Source organism: Theobroma cacao, chromosome 7, assembly GCF_053813885.1.
Source record: "Theobroma cacao isolate CCN51 chromosome 7, ASM5381388v1, whole genome shotgun sequence".
Taxonomy (NCBI): domain Eukaryota; kingdom Viridiplantae; phylum Streptophyta; class Magnoliopsida; order Malvales; family Malvaceae; genus Theobroma; species Theobroma cacao.
In genome coordinates this window covers 1,169,600-1,189,257 of record NC_142645.1, presented here as the reverse complement: position 1 = coordinate 1,189,257, position 19,658 = coordinate 1,169,600, and the positions used below count along the sequence as shown (strand labels likewise).

General features: G+C 36.2%; 3 protein-coding genes and 1 pseudogene across 4 annotated transcripts; 1 reads left to right on the top strand and 3 right to left on the bottom strand.

Annotated features, from left to right (window-relative positions):
* Window positions 1-23: 23 nt before the first annotated feature.
* Window positions 24-3,820, bottom strand: LOC18593369 (scarecrow-like transcription factor PAT1 pseudogene; annotated as a pseudogene). Its single transcript, XR_016027376.1, has 2 exons — window positions 3,686-3,820; window positions 24-2,009 (listed from the first exon to the last, which is right to left on the bottom strand). The product of XR_016027376.1 is annotated as a scarecrow-like transcription factor PAT1 pseudogene (transcript).
* Window positions 3,821-7,699: 3,879 nt separating this feature from the next.
* LOC18593368 (uncharacterized) lies at window positions 7,700-8,834 on the bottom strand. The gene is made up of 4 exons (XM_007020548.3): window positions 8,549-8,834; window positions 8,419-8,468; window positions 8,168-8,249; window positions 7,700-8,063 (listed from the first exon to the last, which is right to left on the bottom strand). Exons 1-4 carry the CDS (start codon window positions 8,787-8,789, stop codon window positions 8,017-8,019), a joined length of 420 nt encoding a protein of 139 aa, XP_007020610.3. The 5' UTR covers window positions 8,790-8,834; the 3' UTR covers window positions 7,700-8,016.
* Window positions 8,835-8,963: 129 nt separating this feature from the next.
* LOC18593367 (Mitochondrial transcription termination factor family protein) lies at window positions 8,964-12,378 on the top strand. Its single transcript, XM_007020545.3, has 7 exons — window positions 8,964-9,386; window positions 9,681-9,756; window positions 9,835-10,028; window positions 10,107-10,799; window positions 10,875-11,521; window positions 11,617-11,746; window positions 12,115-12,378. Exons 1-5 carry the CDS (start codon window positions 9,075-9,077, stop codon window positions 11,187-11,189), a joined length of 1,590 nt encoding a protein of 529 aa, XP_007020607.3. The 5' UTR covers window positions 8,964-9,074; the 3' UTR covers window positions 11,190-11,521; window positions 11,617-11,746; window positions 12,115-12,378.
* A 2,150-nt stretch (window positions 12,379-14,528) lies between these two features.
* LOC18593366 (zinc finger CCCH domain-containing protein 18-like) lies at window positions 14,529-18,881 on the bottom strand. The gene is made up of 8 exons (XM_007020542.3): window positions 18,601-18,881; window positions 16,661-17,616; window positions 16,409-16,576; window positions 16,138-16,317; window positions 15,781-15,857; window positions 15,380-15,550; window positions 15,176-15,287; window positions 14,529-15,081 (listed from the first exon to the last, which is right to left on the bottom strand). The coding sequence occupies exons 2-8, from the start codon at window positions 17,587-17,589 to the stop codon at window positions 15,012-15,014; spliced, it is 1,707 nt and encodes a 568-aa protein (XP_007020604.3). The 5' UTR covers window positions 17,590-17,616; window positions 18,601-18,881; the 3' UTR covers window positions 14,529-15,011.
* Between the last annotated feature and the right edge of the window lie 777 nt (window positions 18,882-19,658).

The window sequence follows — 19,658 nt, the reverse complement described above, 5'->3', positions numbered from 1 at the left end:
GAAAACGCGTATGCAAGACAGACTGCAACAAAAACAGTAAACAACTAGTATTAATCACTTTCAGTTGTACAAAGGCCTTGCTCATCGCATCCCTGGATGGATATTCTTATCAAATAAAGGGCTGATTTTCATAGTTATCTGTTATGTATGCCAAAAAGAAAGGAAACGTAACGTATTTCGGATAAAGGTTCTATTAGGTTGACACAATAATAACAACAAAATGCTGTTTGGTTAGCACCTCCATGCGCAAGAAGTGATTATAGCTCGATTCATCCAGCCAAGATAAAGAACTCCATCTTTCTCTTCAAGTGTATATTTATCACAGTAGCTTTGCAGCAGAGTTTTGATGGTAGCATTGACGAATGAGCTTAATGGACTGGGTGTAAAGCCAGCCATAATAAACCTTGATCTCCACTTGCCCAAAAGCTCATGGCGTTCTACTCTCTCAGATCCCTCACAAGCTATAATGTTGACAATCTCCCGGGCCAGACAGTGTTGTTCAACATTGATCCGCTCCTTGTGTTCCCTTGGCAGAGTACCATCAATTGATTCAAAGATTGCCAAATAATGATTCATTGTTTCATAGAATCGGGGAAAGAATGGGGCAGTATTTGTATTGGCTTCTTGCTCAACAAGAGTCACCACCTTTGGAGACAAACTCTTTGCCAACCTCAACAACCTGTCCCGATGATTTTGAGTGCCCACACTTTCATCCGGCATATGGTGCAATGTCATGGCAAAATTTACAGCAATAGCTTCACCAGGTTGAATTCCAAGGTTTTCAAGTTGAACCTCAGTACCAGAAATAGCAGCAGAATGGAACTCAAAGGGTACCTTACACGACTCAGCAAGCTTGTGTAGTCTCTGCCCCACTATTTCAAGTCCTCCTCCTCTTGCATAAGCTGATGTAGGATCATCAATGCCTGTAATACGAATGCTTGGAGGTCCTCCTGGCCTAGCAGCTAGGGCATGGATTAGGGTCAACCATTGGGCTCCTTGTGCAATCTGAAAGTCAATTATATGCACTCTGCTTTCGTCTTTCAAGGCTTCAGCAATTGCCCCGTTTGCTGACATATACCCAAACTTGAAGTATGGACAGATTTCATAGAGTATGTGCATGTATGAAAGCAATTCAGTACTAGCAGGCTCTTTGCATCTTAGGGCTTTGTAGATAGAACTTCCTGAAGAGGCCAACCTTGCAACAAGCCCTTCCAACATGTAGGCTCCTAAACGTTGTATTGGTTCACCTGAAACTGACACCATTTGGCGTAATTGTGTCATCAACCAGTCAGCCATATGCATATCGTTATTGTCTATAGCTTTGGCACAAGCACAAAGCAGTTCTTTAAGGTCCCCTCTGGCAATCATCTCCATCATGTACTTCCACCTCTCTTCTTCTATGGAAATTTGAGTGGCTCCACCAGAAGCGTTGATAGCATGAATGTCAAAATTATCTGAATCAGTTCCTAGCATAGCAGTTTCCAATTGTCTTATCATGTGCCTCAAGTCATGCTCATTGTCTGTTACACAAGAACCACTTACTGGAGAACTACATGTATTATCTGGGGAATGATGCACGTCTGACAGGTAAGACTGCGAGTTAGGCTGTGAAACAGGACTTCCACTGGGTGAGAAACTGGCTGTAGAAGAAGAGTTCTGCATACTAGACGATGATTCAAGGGTGCAGTACTGTTCCAAATTTTGAACTGAATATTGCAGACCATTGCCACCATCATCAGAGCATGACTGGTAGTGATCCAAACTCCGGTTAGGAGGCCAACAATGGGACTCCAGCTCTTGCACTGGCTGGTCAAAGTACTTACCAGAAATTTTATGTTTCTCAGATGTTTGCATTGGACAAATTTCTCTGATTTAATGCTACCAATTGACACACAACAGCAGGTAGAAACACTGGAAAACTTTTCTGATAAAATGCCTTAGAATTCAACTGACAGCTTCTTTGTCACGAATAAGTTACATCATCCTGCCATTTTCCAGAACCCTGCTCCCTGGTATGGATAACATATCAATGAGATGATGTATTCTGCATAGCAGGTTTGACAAAAATTTAAGGTGTATTTTATGATGGAAAAAGCAGATAATAATTTATCTAAAATATGCCATCTTTTCATTTATACCAGCAGAATCATAGATCACTGAGGTAATAGGGTAGGGTGTCATGGAAACAACTCACACCCAAGACCTCTATAGTTCCTACTCCACCCCACCCCCACTTTCCTCTCTTTTTATTTCACATGCCTTTTATCTCCTCCTTTATACTTCTGTTCATGGTAAATGTGGAAAGGCTTGTAAAAGCATCGATGGTTGTTTTGCAACATCAGACAAGAAAAAAAGGAAAGGCGGCAAAAAATGAAAAAGTAAATGGGAAGGAACATAGAAAGCATATTGAATCTTCCTAAAAGAATCTGACCAATGGTGATGACAACCATCAAGCACATCACCACACAACCTGGAAGACCCTAAATCTGCTAATAATCTAGCATGCATGCCATGATTAAGATGGACAACAGTAAAAGTTCTCTGTCCTAGAGTAAATATAGAACATAGTTGAAAAGCTTAACAAGATGACCAAAGACATTGCTTTAATGACAAAAGCAATTTAACTTTTAAGCAGCCAAAACCTAACATAGTTAGTGCGGGAGATTTTATGACTGGAAGATAGGTAACTTATGGGTAGGCAGGGTAGGCATAGTGCCATATATATAAAAATCTTCCACCAAAATAGTAAAGGCTATAAATGATAATAGTATCCACTTTGAGTTCAAACCACAGGAAATCTTTAGATAAAATATGCTTTAGCATTAAACATAATATGTTTCCTTTACATGTATTTTGCCGAGACGTGTTCTCTTGCCATTAAAATAGCACGAAAGACAAACTATCAGTAAGCATTTAAACAGGAAAAAAAAGCTTAACATAGGAGCTTTAATGAAACAAGCAGTTTATTCATTGAAAGACAGAAATCATCATAGATGCAACCAAGCTAGGCCTGTAAAAGTTTTGCAGAACCCGTTTTCGACCAGTTCTCTGCTAACATAGGGATGCAAACCTTTTTGCCTTTTGAATGGGGGATAGAAACAATGAACATAAAGAAGGAAAACTTTTTTCTGATATTCCTAACAACAAATTTTGCTGCAATAAACGACAAAGCAAGCAGAGATTTATCATATAGGATCAAGCTATAGAATTTCTTTCACTTTTACATTTTCCTGACAGGGAGAGAGAGAGATTTCAAGGACAAGCTCAGACATGATTCTGTAGAGCCATAATCAAATCTTTGATAAAACAAATGAAAGCAGGGATGAAAGAAGAAAAGCCAATTACTTTCAAATCGTTTCTAATAAGCCTGAGCATAAAGGTTTTACCTTCACCAACACATATTCACATCCTATATATAAGCTCAAAAAAGACAGAAACTTGGCATGAAAATTCAGCTGAAAAAGCTACCTCTTCATCACCACCATCATTTTATCACCAAAAAAAACTCATTTCAGACCTGAAACGCATCATTTTCATCATATAGAAGAAGCCAAAAACTCCCAGAACAAAGCCAACAAATTATAAAACAAAATCACCAAAGAACTTCCAACATATGACATGAATATAGCAAAGACCCTTGTCAGTTTCAATATAAAACACAACTAAGAATTTCTTTTTCCCATACCTTCTTGGATCCCCCCTTCCAACCTCAGAGTTTTTGGTGCTCAGTTTTGGCTTTCAAAGATTTTTCAGAGAATCTAAAACTGCAAGAACATGGTTCCCAACCTGCACGGTGTATCAACCTTCACTTTATAACAAAGCTTCATCAACAAATGACATTCTCCATCATGAATATTACATAACTGCCACTGACAAAATGACAGAAAGTAATGCGTGATCCTTACCTAAGACATCGATTAAATGTCATCCAAGCATCTTCAAATTCAATCTCATTGTCTCTTTCTTTGTGGGATATATCTGTATCTCCCATTTTGTAATATTTAAAAAGACCAAAAGACCCTCTCAACCAACAAAGTCTGCACCAAACATATATTATTACACCATAAACTATTATGGTATAATAAAATATTATGACCCATTAGCCTTATCTCTTTGGTTGATTAGGTGAGATAATCAACATTTAATTAAGTATATATTTGAAAAAGTTATTCTTTTCTATTGGAATATTAGCTTAGAGTCTTCAAATTATGGTCAAATCATGAACACCATATTTGACAATGTCAAAGTCTTCTGCAATTTTCTTCTTTTAGGTGTGAGTCATATGTACCATGTACCGTACGTCTAGCAGAGACTTAAGACCTTGGAGCTAACATTACCATATTCAAAGCTAGATTATTTTGTCTATCTGAGGTTTTTTAAATCAATAAATTATGTGAAATATACCAAGAGAGCTACTATATCTACAAAGAAAACAATTGAAAAACATGTGCCATTAGATTACACCAGTAATCATTCATGAATACAAATGATTACATTGATTATCATGCATTTCATGATACACATTTCAAGGATTTAAAACCAGTTCTTACTTTTCAAATGTGACGACAATGAGATGGGATGAAGCAGTTTGACGCTATTACCATGTGTTCTACCTACCCTTACACAAAAAAACTGATGAATGCATATAAAGAAAATTACATGCATGCATCAGTTTTCTGTGCAGATGTTACTCTTTTCATAGTCATTGAAGTCTTTTTAAGTAATTCAAGTAAACTGTCAAAAACTCAAAATGGCCAATGAAGAAAACTTTTTAGCTGGAATGGGGACAAGGGTATTTCAGTCTCATTGTTGTTCTCTCGGGGGACACTTTTTGGAAAGTTGACTGATGAAATAAAAGGAGAAACAGGACTCGTTTTGAGGTAAAAAAAAGGGGTAAGGATAGACCCTTCCAACATGCAAGAAAAAGGACCCACACGGTTTAAGCCCACTGTAATAGAACAAGAGAGAGGTTCCTCCTTGCCTTCCTCTCCAGTCTCCATCAAATTGTCATATGCTTAAAGTGTACAGTGTACCTTCTTAGATTATCAATCTTAACTTGCATTTCTCCATGTAAGGGATAATAACAAGAAATTTCCATCATAATTTAAGAAGGGGAGAATAATTAAGTTAAACAATGGAAAAAAAAAAGTCAAACAATGGAAAGCAGCCATACCCTATAATCTCATCAGGTAACAGGTTCATAATTTTTTTAAGGTAAACCCCATTTTAGAATCCAACCCAAATTTCCATGTGAGGTCCAAAAGGATAAGTTACCTTTGACTACTTATGCACATGCAGAAGGGAATCTAGGACATGGGAGAATTATAACATAACCTACCTCTCCTTGCTTTTTAAATCCTTTTGGAATCTTAATTAAAAGCAAGAGTGCAACACTATACTAACTCCACAACTAACATAAAAACTAACCTAAAGCTTTAACCTCTGCATAGAATAATAGCAAGGTGTGTCATCAGTTGGTTTTCTATGCTGTCATCAGTTGGTTTTCTATGCTATCAAATGAAGTACTATGTTATTCTTCTATGCTGAGAACCAAATTGGTTATAGTATGCATCAGACACGAAAACAGACTAGGAAGGTTGACTTTTTGATGTAACCCCATGTTTTTTTCTTTTGCCGACCTCCAAAGATAAGCCGCGTTGTGTTGTGTTTTGTTTCCAAACCTGTTTTAACTAAATTCTGTCTTTCCATCCTTTGTCCTGATGAGTAGTAGTCTTTGCAAACTTGGGCTCTTTTGTTATGTCAATGTCCAAAAAACAGAAGGCTTTTTGGAAAGGCTGCATCAGTAAGCAAAAGTTGTTGAACTCCTTTCAAATTTGCTCAGTGTTTTCCCCCTGGCTAGTCAGATATGATTGTTTAATATAGATGGTATTCAATGTTTGAGAATTTCCATCAGCTTTATGTCACATTGATGCAATGTTTTCAATTTATTTATATTTTGTTATCAAAATATTATGATTTATGTTCACATCACGTGATAATTGATGTATTTAGTCAATTAATTACGATAGTTTAATTAGCTCATATATTATATGAGTAAAAATATCAATCAATATTGAATCCGATGGTCAAACTTTTTATTAAAATTAAGAATTTATTTGAATATAAATCAAAATTTAAGAATTTATTTAAATGCAATAAAAGATGTACTGTTCCTGCAGTGTTAAGATAAAAAGTCTTCCACTTCGAAACTATAGCTCCAGCATCAAGCAGCATGGTCCTTATACCCAAAAGTCAATGCCGCAATCTTCAAACCTTTATTATGAGAAGGAATTGTCATCCAAATCAAAATATATTCAGCCAATCAAATTTATACAGGAAATCATTTTTCACATGGTTATATCAAAATATATATATATATATATATAGTAAGTCAAACCTTTCTGCACTGTCTACACCTAGACAGATAGCCCAAAAACAGAACATCCTTCTACCAAAGTCTACTTGGATTCTTCCTTAAGGGTGATTGATTTTCAAAGGGAATCATTTTACGAGACTTTTGGTGCCAGCAAAAAACCAAAGAGGATTAAGCAAAAGTTTGGTCTTTGGTGTTGATTTCTTTGGGTTCAAAGTCATGTGTTTAATTATATGAGGAAGTTGACTAATAAATGCAACCTAACTAAGTGTATTTGTAAAGGAATTTTGTTAAATCATAATAATGGGTGGTTTACGTGTAGAATGACGTATATAAAATTGTCAGGTCTGTCGGAATTATATATTTGCTCGAAAAAGAGATAAGAGAGTTGTCGGTACAGTGAATATGGTGAAACTTGCTATGGAACTGGCCTAGAATGCTTGCACTGGAAAGTCAAGATATGAGCTGGAGAGAAGGTTAAATGTGCATGATTCAACAGGGACAAAAGGGATGACAGATTCAATGGGGCAAGGGTAAGCATTGTTGCAGTCATTGTTATGATATTTATGATATCCATGGAAGGAGACTGGCGAAATATGGAAGAACAGGAAGACCAGAAAACTTTGAACATGGACTAGACTAGGGGGTCTTCACTTTTCTGAAATTAGGCATTGGAAAATATCTCAGGTTCAAAACCAACAGGGGGAGAGTACATGAACTATTCCTCCGTTGCAAAGGTTTTATTATTTTGGTTAACCTTCAACTACCCCTATGTCTTTTCTTTTGAAAATAATTTCTCACTTTATCCTCTGTTTGTCATGCTTTGTACCTCAATGCTGGAAGTAGCAGATCTCTTTTTTTGTAATCTGTTACTCTTTTGCATGGTATTCTTGAAGTGTCTTTTGTAATCTCCTCTTGCGAGATCTCTTGTGATTAATAAATATTACCTTTCAAAAAAAAAAAAATCTACTGAGACGGTAAAGGTGAAGTGGTAGTTTTCAATCAAACCATATTTTCAAATTCTCTGATGAAACATTTCTCCTCATTTCTTATTGTCTGCAGATTTGAGTTCAAGCATGCACAATCTGAATCTAAATTTAATTCTTTTGAAACTGGAGTAATCTGATTCAGTCTTCTCATCTGCACATACACAAATTGCTGATGTTAAAGCTTCCTGAACATGAGAATTGTGATCAAATTATGGTATTCGATTTCCGACCTGGAAGAACTTGACAAGAGATAACAAACTAGACACTATTTTGTTAACCAATTGAATCCAAAACCATCTATTTAGATGTTAGCTAAACGGCTGAAAAGAAACATGTCTGCCAGAAAACAGATTATTGATTTGGTTCATTCCTAAACTATGTTTAGCAAGTGTCAGATAATGCAAAGAGAAAGTAATTCTCCTCTTGCTGCTAGCCAGTTACACTTTAAAACTGAAGCACATTAACCTGAAATCATATATCTTACAAGAGTTGATATGCAGGAATGTTTTTACAGCTTTTCCTCCTTGTACCAGTTGAAATCACTTGGCTTTCAAGTTTTCAACCTCTTTACACACAGATTCTACAACATGCCTGAAAACTGAACAATAGCCTATTGGCAATCTTGTAACACTGAGAGATGAATTCAAAGGAGCTTTAACCAGTGAAGAATCTTTTCCATGACTGCCATGGAAGAAACCCACCTGCCAGCAGAGAATAGAATGAGGCGCAAGATTGACAAATCAGTTGACAGGATTGCTTTCCAACACCAAGAAAGCAATTAAAATAGCCAATTAAGAAGGCATACCACATCCAGGGCATTTGAAATAATCATTGTCCCTGAAAACAAGGCCTGAGCCCCCACATTCTTCACATCTTCTTTGTGCGATCTACAATCAATAAAATCAACCAAAACAAAAAATCAAATCATATGCCTGCACAGACAGACAAAAACTTCCAAAGCATTTATGACATACATACATACATTAAACAGTAAACTTCATAAGGTTCAAACTTGTTATTAGTCAAATAAAGAATGCTTAAAATTGTTTCACTTACAATTCTTTTGCTGAATTCAATCCCTGCAACAATGAAAGGGGTAACCCCAGCTGCAAAAACAATAAACAACAAACATTACATTAAACAGTAGTAAATCAACATCATGCAACATAGGTAGACATAAGCTAACCTATAGCTCCAACAACAATTTGCCATGTAATATCGACACGGGCAGGATCAGCTACGGCTGAAACATCATGAATGGAAGCAGCAGAAACCTTGGTTGTCATCAGCCATTGATTTTTTCCCGTCAAAGTTTTGCATGTTCTGTTGCAAGTGAACTTGACAGTCGGATTTGGGTACTTTGTGACTGTGGGTGTTGAGATAAGGGGTAGCTTGAGTGGAAGAGAAGCACAAAGTGAAGCTTCCATGGCGGAGTGATAGGATTCATTATAGCCTCTGGTTGTTAAAGCAGGAAGGAAAATCGTAACGATCAGTTTTAGTTGGGCCACGTCCGCGCCAAGTTTATAACCACATAAAACGACAGCACTCTTGAGCGTTTGGAACAAAAAAAAAATCTCGTCTGACTAAAAACCCCAGTAAAACCTCAGCTCTCATCGACAGCCATAGCTACAAGATAAAGTTTTTCCAGTATATACTCCCTTCGCTTTTCTGGGGTTTTTCAGTATTTTCTTGTCTTTCTCTTTATCCTAAAAATGGCAGCTGTGTCTCTTCACAATTTGAATCATTTCAGTTCAATTCTCTTCCCTTCTTCTCCTTCTCCTTCTCCTTCTCCCTCTTCTTCTTTGAATTCGGGTTTTGCTTTGAGCAGTGGAGGAAGCCTCAAGAGAGGGAAGTTCTTGGTGCTATTGTCAACTCACTCTAATCCCAAAATTCTCAAGTCTAATAAGAAGTCAAGGTACGGTCAAACGATTAATCCTTATGATACTGAGGAGGACGAGGAGGGGGAAGAAGATGAAGAATTTGATGAAGACGATGACATGGCTGGAGATGATTGGTTGATGAATGTAAGTTTCCTCTACAGTCACTTTTTCTTGCTTATATGTTTAATTGCTGAAGATTATATGTTTGGGTAGAAACTATAGTTAGAAAGATGTATAATTGGTTGTTCAAGATGCAATCTTTGTAATAAAAACAAGAGCTTTTTAGTATTGTAGAAAATGACCCATCAGTTTCTGTTTACTGTATTTACCTTGATATTAAGATAATTGTTGACTAGCAAGCATTTTGTGCTTTGGTTTTAGTAGTTGAACAATTGAGCTTATGTTTACTGGTTGTAACTATGGATGTTTTCATTTCAGGATGACTTTGCTGAAACTCATGAATTCAATGTTAATGGCAAGAAATTTAAATCACAGAAGGGAAGCGCTAAAGAAGGTATGCTTGCGAGCTTGTCACAACATTTGACAAAGTCTTTAGAGGAGTTTAACAAAGAAGATTCATTTGTTTGTGCAGGGAACCAAAGACCGCATGAGCAACGCCAGGGATCGAAAGGATTGAAATTGAGACAAGGTCTTATTGTTGCTGAAGACAGAATTGATGTCAGAAATGGTAATAATGTTCTGAAGAAGAGCAGTATAGGAAATTTTTATTATGCTCCTAACCAAATGAAGGAAGTTGGTTCCTTTTGTAAAGATGGAGGAGGAAAGGTAAGAAAACCTATCAAATTTTGATATTACCTGTACCAATGGTGTAAAAGGGGCTTTATATGTTTTCTTTCATTGCAGCTGGTGTTGAAGACATCTGGAGAAAACAGATATCAACGGCTGGCAGATGAAATTGATTTCGATGAAAAATGGTTCCCTCTTCTCAATTACCTACGTACTTTTGGGCTTAAAGAATCACATTTTATCCAAATGTATGAGAGACACATGCCTTCTCTCCAAATCAATGTGTGTTCTGCTCAGGAAAGGTTGGACTACTTGTTGAGTGTAGGTGTGAAGCAGAGAGACATTAGAAGAATACTTTTGAGACAACCACAGATTCTAGAATACACTGTGGAGAACAACTTGAAGTCCCATGTTGCTTTTTTAATGGGTCTGGGGATTCCAAATTCCAGAATAGGGCAGATAATTGCTTCTGCACCTTCTCTGTTTTCATATAGTGTTGAAAATTCATTAAAACCCACAGTGAGATACTTGATTGAGGAGGTTGGTATTAAAGAAAATGATTTAGGTAAAGTTGTGCAGCTGAGCCCTCAGATTCTAGTTCAACGGATTGACATATCATGGAATACTCGCTATATGTTTCTCTCAAAGGAGTTAGGAGCACCCAGAGATAGTATTGTGAAGATGGTAAGAAAACATCCCCAGCTTCTTCATTACAGCATTGATGGCGGATTACTGCCCAGGATAAATTTCCTAAGAAGCATTGGGATGCGTAATTCTGATATCTTAAAAGTCTTGACTAGTCTTACACAGGTTAGTTCACTTTCTTGTAAGTGCATGAAAACACAGAAAATTCTTTTTTCTCTAACATCTTGAATTTGTTTCTAGGTGTTATCTCTGTCTCTGGAAGACAATCTAAAGCCTAAATACATGTACTTGGTCAATGAGCTTAATAATGAGGTGCACTCCTTGACTAAATATCCTATGTACTTGAGCTTATCATTGGATCAGAGAATTCGACCCCGCCACCAGTTCTTGGTTTCCCTAAAGAAGGCTCCAAAGGGGCCATTTCCTCTCGGTTCATTGGTTCCAACTGATGAATGCTTTTGCCAGCAGTGGGCTGGAACTAGTTTAGATAAATATTTGGCATTTCGTCAGAGGTTGCTACTCAAGGAGTTCGCAAAGAAATATGAAAAGCATTGATAAAATGCTTCAAAAGAGTCCTTTACTAGTAATGGAATTCCTGTACCAGATTGGTCTCTAATCAACTTCAAGCAATCTAATATCCTAGTTCTCTGAAACTACTCAGAGGTTTTGGAATGATGCTCTGACTACATATGCCATACTGCTGAAGGGGTTTGTGGGAAATCTGAAAGCGAGGTTGACCTGAAATTCTGTCTACTTCACTAACATGGGAATCAGAGCTACGGATTGGTCTCTTCATATGGTTCAAGAAGTCTAATATGCTAGTTTTTCCTGAAATTATTTAGGAGGTTTTGAAGTGAAATTCAGATTATAAGTTCAACAAGCCTTTGGTAAGCTAGATCTGGTATCCCGGTAACTTTAAATCAATTGATTGGCTTGTTTAGCATGGTTTTGTGACAGAGTTTACACTGTAAAATCTCTGCAGCCGTTGCTTCACTGTTGCATAGGCATATGACAATAACACTCTTGGTCCAAGGCATGTAGATGAGAGTACTTTACTAACTTCTGGTGACTGAAAATGAAAGTGACCTCGAGGAGAACCCTGTAAATTTAAGGTCAGTTGCTTATAAAATAGAAACAATCCAACACTATTGATTCTGTCAAATAGAAAGAGAATTCAAATATATAGCATGCGTAGTTTGCCCTTAACAGAACTAGTTATAATTTGTACTCCATTTAGAAAGAATTCTTCTCAGTAAAATTATGATGCCTTCCTCCTCATGCATTGTATTGTCTTTATTCTAGATATATCTATAAGCAATGTGTTTATTCCTCCATTATCTGGTAGTGTAAATTCTTGTCAGCTGTAATTCTTATGGTATGCTGAAATCATAATGGAGATGTTATTTTGTCTGTCATACTATCCTTTGTACACTTTTGGCTATCACTTTATGCTTCTCATGATATGTTGGTATCAATGCAGGTTGACATCCTGACTGTAATCAAGAGAACAAGTTGCAGTTATACAATTGATACTACTACAGATTTTCCTTTTTACTTTCTATTACATTTTATGAATGATAACAGTACACTTGCCATTTCCTCACCCCACCCCCCCCCCCCCCCCCTGTGCTCTTCTTATTGCAAACATCTATCCCCGTACTCCACTATGATGGGATGAGTGAATGAGGTAATTGTATCAGCATCCTGTAAAACATACATATCAATCATTTTTTCCCTACTGAAATCTTTTAAGATTCATTTTCTTTTCTTACTTCCTTGTAACATGTATCATTGAATCGATCTCCTTTATGTATTTCAGCCTGATGTGGGTAAACCAGGTTGGATTCGGAAAGTGGTTCATTAGTTAAAGTACACTGCAAATTCATACAACTGTTTTCTTCTTACCTTTCAGCTTCTTTCCTCCATTTTTTTGCAGAAACCAAACCAAGAAATGATTATTAAAACTAACTGTATATGAATTATCTTCTCAAGAATGGTGGTAGGAAATATTCATTAGAAATCAGGGTATGGTCTTGCTTTCTCTCTAACATGACACAAAGAAAGATAATCACATTTAGATATAGTTAGAATGTCAAGCAGATAAGAGATTATGTCAAACACATCTGCTAATGGATTGATGGTTGATGGGACCTGCAGAGTGCTGAAGCATGAGCAATGCCTCTGGTTGTAAAGTCTTTCTCACCAGCCTTGTCTAGAGGTAATTATTTTCGCGTGAATTGCGGAGTTAAATCCTGTTTCTAGAGACAGAGATTTGCAGATGTATTCATCTAGGTCCAGTTTGGGTTAGGAAATATTATTACAAGGACCCACCAAGTGGGGTGTCAACCTCACAAAATTGTGCTGCTAAACAGAAGAAGATGGTGAATGAGACAAACCTCAACAATGCTGGTTTGTCTTTTCAGAATCTATTGCTCTCCATCTTTTTACCTAGTTAATTCATATTTATGGCAAATCTCAGCACTTGTCACGGGCTGACAGCTTAGGCACCTTGTCTTGCGGTCTTAGACACCCCTCACACACCCAAAGTGGTGTAAGTCAGCCTGAAATCTCCTTTTCCATCCCAAAGATGGAATCAACAAACTAGATGCGCAATGTCACGCTTAATGCTTCAAAATTAGGTACTATATTTCAATCTTTCACGTTGAGTAGGTAAAGAGATTTTAAAATGTTTAGAACTATGAGCGTTACATATTTTATTAAGTTAGTTTTTTAGAAAAAAAAATAATGATTTCGTGATAAAGTGATATCAGAATAGATTTGATTTAAATTTAACCCACATCAAATACTTAAAAAAAATAAAGAAACGTAATTGATGGTGATTAAAACCTCACCGAATTGGATGAGAAAAATATCACACAAATTTAGAGAAAGAATAATGATCTTGTGACAAAGTGGTATTAGAATTGGCTCGATTTAGACTTGACTCACATCAAGCACTTCCAAAAGAGAGGTAAGTAAGGTGATCGACCGTGATGAGAATATCGTTAGATTGGATGAGGAGACAAAAAAGTCACCAAATTAGATAAAAAAAATGTCACACAAGTATATAATATATTTTAATCTCACATCGATCAAAATAAAAGATTTAAAAAAATTTATAAATATAAATATTACATATTTTATTAAATTAAATTTTTTTTAAAAAAATAATGATCTCATGACATGTAACATATGCACACACCACGTATACAAATATACAAGAGGAACCCTTTGATGTATCTTCCCTGGGTGTCACTTATGAACAGGAACAGCAATTCTGAGAGGTGTCAGAAATTGGATTGAAACCCATTTTCTGAAATCCTATCCTTGCTTCTGTTGATCATTTTTGTCTGTGACATGCTTCCAGGATCTTGTTATTAATTATATGTTAAGATAACACGTGTCGTGCATGAATGATCGAAAAGGGGTTGAATATGGGGATGAGATGTGGGTTGGTTTAGTGACAAATAAAGTTTGTCTGTTGGACCTCTGAGGAGCTGGCATAGGAACACAATGTTCCATGATTTCTCCATCTCCTAGGGAGTGTCAGTTGACTCCCTCGGCCATTGCAAAACCAAGTCAAATTTTGTAAGTTTCTTCCCTCCAATGACAGGCTTGGAAACAGTAAAAGCCAGTTTGAAAGTCACAAGAAAAATTTGAGAGGGAAAGGATGAATTTATTTTAAGCAGTTGAGAGCATCAATGTCACAGTTCCCTTCTCATCTTTAGCCATCAATGGTGGTTGCATCAATTCTTAGGCCATTAAAAGCCGGCAACAATAGATAGGACGAAACTTTTTTATCTGCTTGGAAAGAAGCAGTATACTTCTTGAGATTGAGAGATCAAGTCCTCTGTGACAATTATCAGTAATCAAACTAAGGCAAAGACTGCAATGTTTGACACCAACAGATCTGATATAGATGAAGATGATATTATGTATGAAGTGAAACAGGATGAAACCAGAGATAAACTTGGTATAAATTTGCTAAATAGATCTACCCTTTGGTTAAAGTTATTTCAATGCTATTGCTCAGTGCTACAGAGATTTCTATTGATCACCTAAAGAGACCTATATTACATCCTCTTCTAAAGATCCATACCTCTTGCCTTCTTCCTGTGATTTAACATCAAAAAAGTGTAGAACCTTCTTATATACTTCTATGTATCATTATCTTCTTGCTTTGCCACTTCAAAATCAAGTAACAGAGGGGAGATCCTTCGTTCACGATTTCTTTGGATAGTATGTACTTTCAGGATACTTTGATTAACAAACAAGTAGGGGAAGAAAAAAGAAACTAAAATGGGATTCTTTTATGTATAAGTTTTGGCCATGTCAATCTTTGAGCCAGTACTAACTCTATTCTGTGTGTTGCTGAGCCTAAATGACTGTGGAAATGCCACTTGCTATAGGAGAAGCAAAAGGGCTATCTGGGAGATTAAGTCCTTCACTGCAGAATACATGAACATCAGAAACAATCATTAGAGCCCAAGTTGGATAAGAGGAAGAAAATCTGTAGTTTCAGGTTATACAATATGAGTTACCTCTCCTGGTCAGTGTTGGTCTCTAAGCGCTTGATTTTTTCATCGGATGCAGCGCTGGTGTTGAAAGCTTCCATCAGATAATTGAATTCTGTTGAGGGGAAGTTGAGTTGATCTGCATGGTGGAAAAAGAAAGCAATTAAGGGAGAGAAGTAACGAGGAGAGAAAAGTTAAAGGATACGCACAAAAGATAAAAAGGTTAGAGACCTTCTGAGACTTTCAACCCATCCATGGAGTAGCCAAAGTAGGACTGATGAGCCTGAGACTTCTGTGTCATATGCATCTCCAATGGGCGCCTCCTCTCGAGTTCAAAGATTTGTTCTGGATCTTCTATAAACTGCTTCCTGAACAACCTAGACATTGCATATCCTCTTGGAACTGAGAAAAACATACATCAGATGAGTACCAACTTATTTCACAAGCGACAAGATTAAACATCACGAAAATATAAAAGGATACAAATTGATTTGAAGTGTCCACCTTAAGTTTCCATTGAAGAAACCTTGATGGCTTTTGCCAGACCAGAATGAAGGCCCAAGCTAGCATATGTTTTATGTAGCTATGGACCTTAATTCTGACAAACAAGGTTATAAAAAGAGGCTACTTACTTGAATGAAGCTCAGGTTCCATGTCTATATAGTGCGGAGAATAGTACATTGGAGACTCAATTCTGTCCTGGTACTTCCTGCATGAAAACCAAACCTTAACATGGGACTCGAAAGTACGGAAGAAGAAAACAAGCTAGAAAGCCTATAGAATTTGCTGATTAATGTTTCAGAAAGCAGAAAAAGAAGTCTAACTTTTGGAATAAGTGCCATGAAAAAATGAGAGTCCAAAGCTATGACAAAACCATACTGCAACATGATTAAGAAACCACATAATTTAACAATGGAGTTATCATATTCTGCATTCCATTCATGGATTTCCAAATGTGGAAATGGAAAACGAGAAATAATTTTATTTACCTGTCAACCAGCTTTGACTTTTCCCTGTAAGGTTTCACAAGAACACGAGCTCCACAGACATAATGTGGATTTCCTTTGGCCAAAATCATCTTCACAGTATCTGCACTGACAAAGGTTACAAACCCAAACATCCGTTTCTGTTGGCAGGGAATCCTTACATCTTCAACTTGTCCATAATTGCTGCAATTAAGAACAAGAAAAATAAGAAACCTTGGGGATACTGATTATATAACTGCAAATAAGCATGCAAAAAGCTTCAAGATCATGTTACCTGAAATAGTTGGAGACATCATCTTCAGTAAAAGTGCTCTCAGCTGGGAATGTAAGATATATCTGACGCGATCCACTAACAATTGGACCTGGATCACTTCTATCATTTCGATTTTCCATATACTTGGGTGCATCTTCAGCCAAAATGACTGAATGCTGTCCATGAGGTCTGTGACTCAATCACAGAAGAGTCAGTCAGTTGAATCCTCAAGGTTAATCTCTTATATAGAAGATCATAATTCATAAATCATACCTGTCAATTACTCGAATACTATTTTTCAATCTAGCAAGAAGCTTTGTCAAACTGTAGCCTGCTTTGCCATGCCTCTGGCTTTCAGTGAGATAACCATCTGCCTGAAGAACCTTACCGTATTTCTCATAATATAACAAAGGGAGAGATGCAATTGAAACAGGCTCCCCTCTCCTTGATTTCAGGAGCTCTACAATTTCCAGCTCTAAGTTCTCAAGCGAGATAAAGGGATCTTCATTAACAGCATCCATTGAATTATTACCAAACATATGAGGGAAGTTGTCCGAGACTTGGCCATGGAAGTACCTACAATTACTTCCATGCTTACAGTAACCTTTGTTGAAATAATGACAAGTCTTAACTGGAAAGTCAGGCAGGTTTTGATGCCGACGTTCTGTTCTCACACCAAGATTACCCAATACAGCATCTGAATAACAATAATCATTTGAAAATCCACCATTTCCTAAGTTTAAAGACTCTATCTGCTCCTCCAGGCTCAGCAACTGAGATTGACTTTGCAGTTCAGATACAGAATCCAAGTAAGCCGACGGCATAAAATCAGAGTTATGCTTTGCAGCTAGTTGTTGCTCCCAATATGGAGATGTGACCTGGAAGCTCCTGGGAGACAAAAAGGGCCTGGAGGAGACAGGTGGTGAAAAGGAAGTGAACTGTGAGGGGAATTCTGAACCAGGGGCCGAGTTCATGGAAGGGGATATAGGAGGTGACCCTGATTTAAGAGGTAGCTGTTGCAGTTCAGCCTTGGCTTTGTAAATTACTTCCTGGATAACCATATCAGGACACATAGCCAACTGAACCATCTCTTGGTCACCATAGCCTTGCAAAAGAAGAATCCCTATAACCTTTGCGGCATTCTCAGGTTCAAGTTTCCAGATTCTATTGAACAAAACTCTTGTACAGTCAGAAAATTCCATCTTGCATCGAATTTATCTGTTTAATCACTGAAGATAAAAAGGCAAAAAAAAAAAAAAAAAACATATTGTTAGTGCTTACCAAGGGAACAGACAAAGAAAAAGAAGTGCATCCCAAGCCACAGCTATGGTATCCAATCTAACCCCTACTGATGGAAAATAAAGCACTACCAAAAAAGAATGTATACCTGTAAAAAGAATTATAGAACAATACAGTAAGAGGAAGAGAGAGAGACTATTTCAAGTCAAAAGTATAGAATCTATGAGAAAAAGTGAAAATTGCAGATCCAGTAAACCAGCAGGAAAACACATATAAATACCCCTAAAGATGAAACCAAACCTAGCAAAAAAATCTAGGTTTTTGTCTTCCTATTTTCCATGTCAGAGGCTAATGAGAAAAGGGTACTATTTCTGGAAATCTAAGGTGTAAAAAGAAAAAGAAAACCAGAAAAAGCCTTGCACAATTACTAAATATTTAAAGAAATTAAATCTGGGTAAGACCACCTAGAATAAAGCTGCAAAGCATCCTAGAAGCCTAGAAAAGGACTTTTTATCCTAAATCTGGAAACAAAAAAAGAATGAAAAAAAATCACATTTAAAATTAAAAAATTTATATTTTCCAAGCAACCAAACATGGTAAACAGATCATATCATAAAAACACAATAATTTTTTTCCATAGAGAGAATATTATAGAATTTGGAAGTCTACAAAGTATAAAACCAACCAGAAATATTGAGGAAGTGAGAGAACTTGAACTTAGTTCCAAGCATTAAACTTTTTTTTCTTTTTTTTTTGAAAGAGTCCCAAGTCATCTACAACTCAAAAACCGGACTTTTCTCATGGTTTAAGAAATCCAATAGGAAAACAGAAAGAAAGGATAAGAACCCAGAATTCAAAACTAAAATATCTCCACAAAAGAGGCAACCCTTTTGAAAATAAAATAATAAAAAAAACTCATGATAAAGATAACAAAAAACCAAACCGCCAACAGACAAAGATTTCATTCAACTTACCAACCCAAAGCTGTTTCAGTTTTCAAGTTGCAAGCTGACAGCAGCAGCAGCAGCAACAGGAAGTAGAGAGAGTACTCCATGAGAACTCAGTAGGTAGCTGGTCTTGTTATGTCTCACTTTCATGTTATTAAAAGAAAGGACATCAAGATTTATCTCAAAGAAGAAGAGAAGAAGTAGTAAAACCTGACAGACATGATGCTTTTAAAGGAGAGAACAACACAAACTGGCTCTGCAGGGCTTACTGTCTTATGTCTTTGGAACTTCAATTCAACTATCCACAACTGCAACTTGGTAACTTTATATAAAGAAAAAACAATTCACCTTACATATGATTACTATAGAAAAATATTTTTTATTTATTTTTTCAATTATATAAATGAATTTATAATTGTTATAAAAGAATTAATTATCTTTACAGCTAGATTTTATACTGAGTCACAGAGAATTAAGGCATTATAATTTCCTTGATTATCGATTTTGATTCCAACAGCTTGGACTAATTAAATTTACATAATTGACCTTTGTTTATAAGTACAAAAATACACTCAAAACCCCATAAAATTAATTAATTAATTAATTTTTTAAAATAAAAGGGGTAATTTTAAAATATTAATTTCGGAATTTCCAATGTGTTAAATTTAGATTTCCAATTACACAAGCCGGCCAAATGAAACTCTAGAGTGGCACAAAGTTGGATATTATTTTTTGTCTTTTGAGAGTATAAATCTTCTTAAATACAGATCGTCGGATAATCATGATATATAAACCATATAATATTTCATTTAGGGTTCATCTTGTTTATTCAATAAATTAAAAATTTAGAGATGTTTCTCGTGATATCATATCATGTGAAAATTTTTTATGTTGAGATGAAATATATGTATGTTCGTTTTTACAAAGTAATCGTGTGAATTTAATTTTGATTATCAATACATTTCGTATATGATAAAAAATAATATCAAAACACTTCAAATTTATAAATAGACATATTAATATAAGTTTATAACAAGAACCGTGATGAATTATTGCATTTCGGGTTTATCTCATTTATTCGATAA